General features: G+C 35.1%; 1 protein-coding gene and 1 long non-coding RNA gene across 2 annotated transcripts; both read left to right on the top strand.

The window, feature by feature from the left end:
* Positions 7,735-8,226, top strand: LOC109835035 (protein MNN4-like). The gene has a single exon (XM_020403034.1). The coding sequence runs from the start codon at positions 7,735-7,737 to the stop codon at positions 8,224-8,226; it is 492 nt and encodes a 163-aa protein (XP_020258623.1).
* LOC109833987 lies at positions 8,245-10,239 on the top strand. Its single transcript, XR_002245416.1, has 3 exons — positions 8,245-9,439; positions 9,519-9,579; positions 9,680-10,239. It is a non-coding gene; the product is annotated as an uncharacterized LOC109833987 (long non-coding RNA).

The raw sequence follows: 10,338 nt of genomic DNA, 5'->3' as shown, positions 1-10,338 counted from the left end.
CCCAGCTTTTCTAAGTCGGCCCGGGTTTGGATTTGAAAATTAACGGGTACCCGTTAACAGCGCAATAAAACAAAAGCAAAACATTTCCTTCAATTGGAAACCTAGGTTAGGGCTCGTTTGGTACGCGGGAATGAGTGGGAATGAAATACAATTCTAACTTTTTTTTCATACGTACCAAACACGATGTATTTTTTGATGCTAGAATTAAAATTCCCACTTTTTATCAATTCCCACTTTATGTGGGAATTGTCATTCCCAATCATTTAACAAGGAATTGATATTCTCATTTAAGTGTGAATAAAAATAATCAAATAATTTTCAATTATACCCTCCATAAAAGATACAAATAGATATAAATTTTCATATGAATTTTTTTTTATTAAAAATTATCTTATCTTAAGCTACTAATACAAATATACAAATAAATATAAGCATGAATATAACTTGCCATAGTTCCAATATACAAACATTGTTCCTAAGTTAATTTATATATCACTGACCTTGCCTAGTTCCAATACCTTGTGATATTATTTTTTAATAAATCTCTGATATGTGCCTTAGTTCCAATACCTTTTAATAAATTTATGTTGATTATCTTTTAACACCTTTATATCACCGACACCGACCTTGCCGTAGTTAGCATATATATAAGGGAGTTCATATAATTTTAATAAATCTCGTCGGAACAAATATTCTCATCTACGCCTCCACAAAGAAAATTCTCGTCGTCTCCATGCCGCTCTCCACGCCGCTCGATAAGTTAATAATTGTTTCTTTTTGAAATTTATATGTGTGACAAATTTTTATCTAATGTTTACAAGAATTTTTTATCTTGTGATGACTCAGTTAGGTGTTTGGTGTTAGATTACTTGGAAAAGTAAGAGCTAATACAATTTACAAAGAATATAATTATAGTTATATATAGAATGAAAAATAATATTTCTAGAATAACATGATGTTGTGATTCAAAAATTAGTCTCTCTACTGTCAAAATAGAAATTGAAAGTAAGGATCCAATTTCAATTCAATACCATTTTCATGATTTTGTCTTGATTCAGTCACTCTGAGTTATTAGATGGAGACTCTTAATCATATTATGCATTTTATATCAAAATGGTCACACGTAATCACATAGTAGCACAAAGGATCTTTTAGGTTAGCTTTCATCACTCCTTGCATATTTTTCACATAAAAACAAGCTTATTTGAAATAAAATCAGCATATGATAATAGTTTTAAAGTTAATGATAAAATCAGGTATTAGTGCATCACAATCTTCATATTTTTTATTCAAACACATTGCATGTATCAGTTATTTGTTCCAATGGGATGTCTATTACCAACATATCATGATACTAATGCAACTAAACAACAGAGTATAGTATTTTTTAGTCATAGAGAACATAGATAAATGTACATGTCAAAAAAATGTATACTCAATAAGAATCAATTCCTCTCATAATCTATACAAAACAAATATCAATTCTATTAAGGCAAAAAAAAACCCCAAAATAAAAAATCAAGCAATATGAAGTGCTTCTTCCAAATACCCCTTAAACCTGTTAACATCAAGGCTCACAATTTGTTGATCCAAATATATCTTCCTTATAACCATCCACCCTTGTCTCTGAATAGAACCGATATCTCTGAACACTGCATGATCTCTAGAATACATTTCTATATGTGTACTCTCCTCTTCAGTTATATTGTATTGTAAATAATTAAGCTTCATATCTAATGTTGGTGTTCCAAAATCAAGCTTAGCAAATATCTGAAAAATCTCCTAGACGATTATCTTTTTAATATTTACTATGTGCAACTTTTTCCTTATAACTTGCTTTTATGTAGTGCTTTCTTCCCCACTTTACGAAGCAAATATCTAAAAATCTCCTATTGTTAAAATACTTACGTTCTAAATAAATATGCATATTTACCCTTATGTAGTAGTTGTATATCATATTATGGATTTCGATGATGAAAGAAGAAAGATGAAGAAGCTGGTGGCTGTCCAAGCACATATGAGAAATGTACAGAGTATAGTGGCTTGGTGGTTTCTTTTCTCATCACATCTAATGAAAATCTACGAAGAAAAGAAATCACCAAGAGAGCGATATTTGGTGGATTTCTATTCCAAAAGAAAAAATGTGTATCGTCTTGCATATGCAAGTGATGTAACTTGTTTAGATCAACTTAGAATGTATAGGAGCTCTTTTAGAAAGTTGTGCACTATGCTAGAAAATGTAGGGCTGAAAGATACAAAAAATATGTTGGTAGACGAACAAGTTGCAATGTTTCTACATACTCTCGCCCACCATGTGAAGAATAGGGTCATAAAACAAATGTTACAACGTTCAGGGGAAATTTTTAGTAGGCATTTTACTAATGTGCTGCATGTCATAATACGTTTGCATGATGTTTTAATCCAAAACCCAATCCAGTGCTGATAGACTCAACAGACACAAGGTGGAAATAGTTCAAGGTATCTTATAAATTATTTTTTATTTGTATTTCTTAGTTTTTATAAATAATCTAACATAATAATTTTCATTTATATTTAGAATTGTCTTGAAGCTTTAGATGGGACTTATATAAGAGTGAGAGTAGCTTTGGAGAACAAATCTAGGTATAGGACACGAAAAGGTGAAATTGCAACAAATGTCTTGGGTGTATGTTCTCAAAACATGCAATTTATATACATACTACCTGGGTGGGAAGGGTCAGCAGCTAATAGTAGAGTACTTCGAGAAGCAATAACCAGAAGAAATGGATTAAAAGTCCCCCATGGTAAGTTATAATTTGTATAATATTTGCTTTTAGCAACTCAAGTTTTTTAATATTTAGATAATTAATATGTCCAACCATAGGTTACTATTATCTTGTTGATGCGGGATACACAAATTGTGATGGTTTCCTTGCACCATATAGAGGCCAACATTATCACCTGAATGAATGGAGAGATGGACACCAACCGACAACTGCACATGAGTTTTTCAATATGAAACAAGCATCTGCTAGAAATGTTATAGAGCGATGTTTTGGGTTGCTTAAATTAAAATGGGCGATCCTACGTAGTCCTTCATTTTACTCTATCAAGATACAAAATCGAATAATCATGGCATGTAGTCTCCTTCATAATTATATAAGGAGGGAGATGGAGGTTGATCCATGTGAAGAGTGTCTTGATGTTTTGGAGGAAACAATTCAAATTGTCAATGCTAATGATCCAATCATGACAACTGAAACTACTTCAGATTAGACTTCGTGGCGAGATAGCCTTGCAGATTCTATGTATAATCAGTGGATAGGGCAACAATAATCATTTGGCTTTTATGTTTGTCATATGTGTTTTCTTTTTTCTTTTTCATATACAAAGTTTAATCATGGAAACAATAATTTTTTTCTTTGTGAAATAATTGAGTTATTAGCAATTGACTCATGCTCATGTTGAAAAGCTTACTACTCTTGGATGATGGTAATTGATATTTACATGGATTTATTTATTATTATATGTAATACAATTTCTAATATCGAGAGGTTAATGCTTCAGGAAAAAATTACATATATTGCAAGAAAAGTAGAAATGCGATAACTGATAAATAAGTAATATAATTGTTTAGGAATGGATCAAGAAGACCAACAAGGTCGTAGAAGGAATAAGCACACATGAACTACTATAGAAGATCAGAAATTGGTTGATGCATTGTTGAATTTACATAACACTGGAAAGTACAATGCTGACCGTGGATTCAAGCCTGGACACTACAATGCTGTTAAAGATTACTTTCTGAGTCACTACCAAATTCAGGGTTAAAGACTGATCCTCACATTAGATCAAGGATGAAGACACTTAAGACACAATTTAGCATTGTGTTTGATATGCTTAATTGTAGTGGCTTTGGATGGGATGCAACTAAGCAATGTATGATTGCTGAAAAAGAAGTTTGGGATGAATATTTACATGTATTTTATTATTAAATTTTAATTTATCACATGATCATTTTTACATTTGACATATTTTTTTTAATTAATGATTGTCTAATTTTTTAATCTTTTAATGTAGGCCCACAAAAATGCAATACCTTTCAAAGAGAAATCTTTTCCACACTATGAAACTCTGGCTATTGTGTTCGGGAAGGATAGGGCAATATGAAACAGAGTGGAACATCCTACTGATGTTATAGAGGAATTGTATAAAGAGGTTAGTCAAGAGACTGTCGGAGAAGATTTTATTGATATTGACTCACCTTCACAGGATGCAACAACAGAGAACACGAGTGATGTCTCCTTGAAGTGAAAAAGAAAGAGACGTTTGTCTGGAGATAGCGATTCATTAGGAGATATCATGAGGGAAACTAGTGCATATATTGGAAGTGAGCTTGTTAAATCAAGCCAATTGATCAAGGATGGTTTAGATGAAGTGAGTTTGTATGAGAAGAGGCAAAGGTTTACTGAACAAGTAATGAAAATGAATTTAACTATGGATCAGTGCTTTACAGCAATAGGGACGATTGGTGCTAACCGAAATTTGCTAGATTTGTTCTTCACAATTGGTGATAATCTAAAGGAGACATGGATAAGGTGATACAATGGGGAGTATTAGGTAGCACTTTAGAGTTATAGACTAGTTTATCATTTTGTAATTTCAAAACTTGATATTTTGATACTTTGATGGTTGCCCAATTATTTTGCTCGAACTATTTTATGGATATTTTGATTAGAATTTGGATATTTCTGATAATTTTTCGAATGTGATAGTTTTTGCATATAAAGTTTTAAACTATAGATACTACCGTTATATCAATTTTGGACATATGGATGATAAATTGCACTTTTTTTTATTTTTTTCCTTTATTTTTCCCTTGAACATAAAATCTCAAAATTTCTTTTAGCAGGAGATTATAGGCTGTCTAAAAATTACTGCAGATAGCTGATCCTCATCAAATACCGATGATGAAAGTTACAATTTGACGGCTTTCAGAAGACTACAATTTGAAGACTTTTACGTAGATCGATGAAGGTTATAATCTGACGACCTTCACAACAACCAATGAAAGTTTTAATTCAACAGCCTTCACAATTAACATCGGGAGTTATAATCTGATGACTCTCATATTTTCAAGGAGTCAAGACGAAGGTTACAAGATGATGATCTTTGTAACGCTCTAGCAAAAGAGATTACAAATTGACGGTCTTTTCAAATCAAAACGCAAATATCTCTCAAATCGTAAGGAATTTGGCAAAATGGAGGAAGCAAACCGAACCCTTTGGGGTGGTTTGGTCGGCTTTATCTCGTCAAGATAGTCGATTTTTATATATAATTCGTCCAATTCTAACTTACGGTTTGAAAGTTATGACCTGTTCTTCGTAGCAAGTTATGTTCTGAAGTCTGTCTGCAAGACTGGACTTCGTCTGAACATGGGACCCAGCCTGAAGCTCGCCAAGCTCGCCTCTATGTTCTAGAGTCAAAATGCAGGGCTCATGCCTGTGTTCCAGATTCAAAACGCAGAGGTCATGCCCGCGTTCCAGAGTCAAAATGCAGAGGTCATCCCCAGCATTCCAGTTGAAAACGTAGAATTCCTGGACTCAAAACACAGAGTTCATCTCTGCATCCCAACTCTGCGTTTCAGATTTACAACGCTGAGCGAACACGATGTTTTCAGTCTAAAACAGGCCCAACTCTGCGTTTCAAGTCTAAAACGCAGAGTTCAGGTCCAGAACGCTATTTTCAGCATTTGACTCATTCAAAGCACGAGCTGAATGGTTCTAGAAACCGTTTTCTCCCCACGATTTGAGGGATTTCTGCCCCACTTAGAAGCAGATTAAAGGGGTAGTTATACCCCCATTCAACCTCATTATGGAGAGAATTAAGGGGGTGGTTACACCCCTTAATCCTCTATAAATAACTGAGGAATCAGCTTAGTTCGGGTCCTTCGGCTTGGCAGCAAAGAAGAGATCTTTGGGTAGCTTTTTGTGATCTTTGGATCTTTGAGTATTTTCGGATCTAGAGATCAGCAAAGGGAGCACCAATTCATCCTTTTTCGATAGCAAAAAGATTGAAAGATTGACATTCATCTTGCAGAGCAGTCCTAGGAGCTTTGATCCTTGGCTTATTAACCGATTTTCGGTTCAAATCAACTCTTTTTCAAGAGTTTAAACTCGCTCTGAGTTATCAACTCGTTAAGAGTTTCAAACTTGCCACGTAAGTTCTTCTCAACGTCAATCAAGAGGAATCAACCATGTTCTAGTGAAACAAGACGTTCGGATCGTCAACGAGAAGCAAACTCGATACGAATGTCGAGGTAGGCATCTCATCGCCACCGTGAAGAACCCAGGATTAAACCAAGGGGAAGATCTCCACCGATCTTCTTCTCTTTTGTAATCAGAAATTAAAATTGTAATCAGTTACACTCCTTAATCCCTTATAAATCACAAAAAACTCAACTGAGTTAGGGGCTGGCTTTTTGCGATCTTTGGATCTTTGAGTATTTTCGGATCTAGAGATCAGCAAAGGGAGCACCAATTCATCCTTTTTCGATAGCAAAAAGATTGAAAGATTGACATTCATCTTGCAGAGCAGTCCTAGGAGCTTTGATCCTTGGCTTATTAACCGATTTTCGGTTCAAATCAACTCTTTTTCAAGAGTTTAAACTCGCTCTGAGTTATCAACTCGTTAAGAGTTTCAAACTTGCCACGTAAGTTCTTCTCAACGTCAATCAAGAGGAATCAACCATGTTCTAGTGAAACAAGACGTTCGGATCGTCAACGAGAAGCAAACTCGATACGAATGTCGAGGTAGGCATCTCATCGCCACCGTGAAGAACCCAGGATTAAACCAAGGGGAAGATCTCCACCGATCTTCTTCTCTTTTGTAATCAGAAATTAAAATTGTAATCAGTTAGAGATTGAGAGAGTTGTAAACATTCTTTTTCTAAGCAGTTAGAAAGAATAAATCAAATTCAATTCTTTTATTTTCTTATAACAAATTTTTCAACAAACAAAGATGTTGTGAAGAGTGCCCAATTATTCATGATTTAGTAGACACATTTTTCATAAAATTTTGATGTTTTAACTATTTTATCACGTTCTTTTGTTTTTGCAATATTGTTGGCATCTAGATAAAAATAACTTTTTGACTATATGCAATATCTCTTATGAGGCATTCTTGTCTTCACTATCGCACAATGATGTTAGTAATATTAGTTACTCGTACAAATAATAGACATGTACCACTAAAAGTTAGAAAAGTGAAATTATAATTATTTATAATTAAAAATAAATTCTATGAAAATTATTTTCAATTTGTAAGCCAAAAATCCGAAATTATTGCCGAGACGGTGTGCCAAAATATAACTATTACATGAAAATTTATTTCTCTAAGGAAAAAATATCATTTCTATAAAACTTATTTTTCTAAAAAAAATAAATTATTTAGTCATTTTTAGAATATTTTTAATGTTTTTAAAATTCTATGTTTTGATAAGAGCATTATTAGAAAACTAAATTTTATTCTCACCTGTGAACAAAGAATACCAAACTTGAGAATGAGAATAAAATTATCATTCCGGTTTCATTTTCTAAACGCGTCCAAACATGAGGACCAGAATTTGCATTCCATTCCCATGTCTATTTTATTCCAACTCTATTCCCGCGTACCAAACCAGACCTAGGTGCTGAGTAGCAGTATCTCCTCCTCCACGCACACACTCTCTCTCTCTCTCTCAAAAAGAGGAAGGAGATGAAGGCGGTGACTGGTACTGTGACCTCGTCGAAACCGATCTCTCTATCTAAAGCTTCTACGGCCCTCTCCCGCTTCGCCGCCGGCGACAACGGAGCTCGCCGCGAGATCTCCGCCTACTTGAAGCGTGTGTCCAATGCTTTCCCTGATCCCGTTCAGGTGCACCGAGAGCTGAGGTTCATAAGGAAGGGGGCAGGCGTCGAGATCCAGCGAGAGGTCGAAGATGAGGACGAATCGAGTAGGAGCAGGAAGAAGGAGGAACAGAAGGATCCAAAGTCTAGGGTAAGTTTGCAAGCTAATGCTAAGGTCAAAGTAGAAGTTGTTGACGAGGAGGTTGAGGATGAGGCGGAGGAGAGGAGAAAGAAGAAGAATAAAGAAAAGAGGAGGGAAAAAGAAGTGGTGGATAATGGAGAGGGGAAGAAGAGAAAGCATTTGAGTGTTGAAGAAGCAAAGGGGTCAATGGAGGATGGAAGCGAGAGGCGAGAAAAGTAGAAAAAGAGGAGGAAAACTGCTAATGAGGAGTAGGAACTTAGTGATAGAAGTTTTGTGCTCACTGGTTATTGATTTGTGGAGAAGTTTCGGAAATTTTTCTTCTCAATTTTGACTCATGGGGAAGGAGTTTGTGATTTAATTCAACATGTATTTTAGCAGTAGATAGATAGTTGCATGTCTATCTAAATGTGACATGTTTTGTTTTGAAATATATTTTAAATTATCAAAAAGATTATCTTTTTAGCTCATTTGATTCATATACCTGCAGAAGTCTAGTCAAGGTTTTTATATCACAACATTGCATTTTTATTATTTTAATATCACAGTATTGCATTACTTTCCTGGTTAATGGATAATTGGACTGCTGGAGAACAGAGCATTGCAGTGGCTACCCTCAAGGTGAGAATATCTTTGATCATGAATGTAATGGTTTTACTTCTGATGCCCATAGTTAACCTTTTAAAAGAACCATATCTGTTTCTCTCTGTTTATCTACTAAGCAAGACTCCAATAAAAGATAGTTCACAATACATTCTGTTTTCTCTATACTAGATCTTGAATGACATGCGGTCTCATTTAGATCTAAGAAGTCCTGGGTATAAAGAAAACATGTCATTCAAGTGCCTGTCTTTCAAGCCCATCCATCTCCTGAGCGTATAGAAAACAACACGAGCAAACTCTAAATTTGTTCAACTGTCACGGATGGATGCTCGTGCTGTGGCCAAGTGTGTTAGAGAGTCGGATTGTTTTTTTGGAGGAAGTGTCCTTCATGTAACTATGATATTTGATGATGTTCCTATTATAAACACGAGAACAGGGCTATGTACTTGTTCTTGTGAATATGTTAGCATGTGTCTCCATACGACCTGCACACATGTATATGTGTATGTAGGATATGTTTGTGAATATACACACACATACCACATGCATGTGCATGTATCTGTGTACTGTGAGAGTGGGCATGCATGGTGTGTATTTGCTGCAAGGTATGTGTTCGTGCATAGAATATTGATGAATTTCTCACATCATGCGTGATTATCATTTTAAGGTTGTCTCTCTATTTTTTAGCTGTGATTTAGTTATCTACATTTATATTATAAAATATCCTCATTGTTTTAGGTTTGTTTTTATTTGTCTAAGCAGGGCGTTGGTCCTACTTTAAGGAGTTGTGAAGATGCTGGAGACTCACTGTGACAGAAAGAACTAGTATCCGGTGAAATTTGGTATTTTTTTATCTAATTGTGAGATCTGTTGGCCTTTTTTGGGCTTATTCAGCTTATTATTGTGCGCAGAAATTTGTCAATTTCATACATTTCATCCATATTTCACGCGCCGTCATGTTGGCACCACAAGGTTACTCCTGTCGCCTGAATGATTATTGCTATATAGTAGGTTGATATTTCTCTTCCTTTCATTAATTGAATGATGGTTTCGCTGAAATTTGTTACTTCAGTATATAACATCATTAATGGCCACAAGTGTTGGGAGATTACTCAGATTCCCCTATCACCAGAAAGCGAATAAATGCGCAAAAAAAAAAGAGACGCAAGATTTACATGGTTCGGCACAAAATTACCTACATCCACGGGCTGCTGCAGATCTTATACTGAAAGGGGGAAATTACAAGCACTCTGAATATTACTCTGATATTCTCACTGAGTACTCTCTCTCTCTCTGTTTTTCACTCACTGAGTTCTCTCTGGCTCAGTACTCTCTCTTAGCCTCTCTACACAATTTCTCACTGACCCTTGATTGTTTTTTAGCAGTTGAAAGGATGATCAAATAAGGGACGAGGGGGACCCTATTTATAGGTGTAGAAGCTCCTCCCTTCTTATTTTTTTCTTCCTCCCATTTTTTACTTTTGCTCCTGCCTTTCTCTTTTGTCAACAAAAATACTGAAGCTTTCGGTGGCTTTTTCATTTTTGTCAAAAAGTGGCTGAAGCTCTCCCTAGCGTTAAGTTCAGATCATCCTAATGTCTCCAATTAAGAGTAAAAAAAAAAAGAAAGTGAGAGAAAGAGAGGGTCTCGCCTTGTAAAGAGAGATTGTAACTCTTAAATTTTATTCATAGTGGATTCTTGCATTATTGTCCGTGATTTTTACCCTAAATTCAT

Source organism: Asparagus officinalis, chromosome 3, assembly GCF_001876935.1.
Source record: "Asparagus officinalis chromosome 3, Aspof.V1, whole genome shotgun sequence".
NCBI classification, from domain to species: Eukaryota; Viridiplantae; Streptophyta; class Magnoliopsida; order Asparagales; family Asparagaceae; genus Asparagus; species Asparagus officinalis.
Note: the sequence above shows the minus strand (reverse complement) of the source record. Positions and strands in the feature narration are given on the sequence as shown.

Coding starts and splice junctions, on each gene's coding strand:
- LOC109835035 (XM_020403034.1), top strand. CDS start 7,735: ATGAAGGCGGTGACTGGTACTGTGACCTCGTCGAAACCGATCTCTCTA.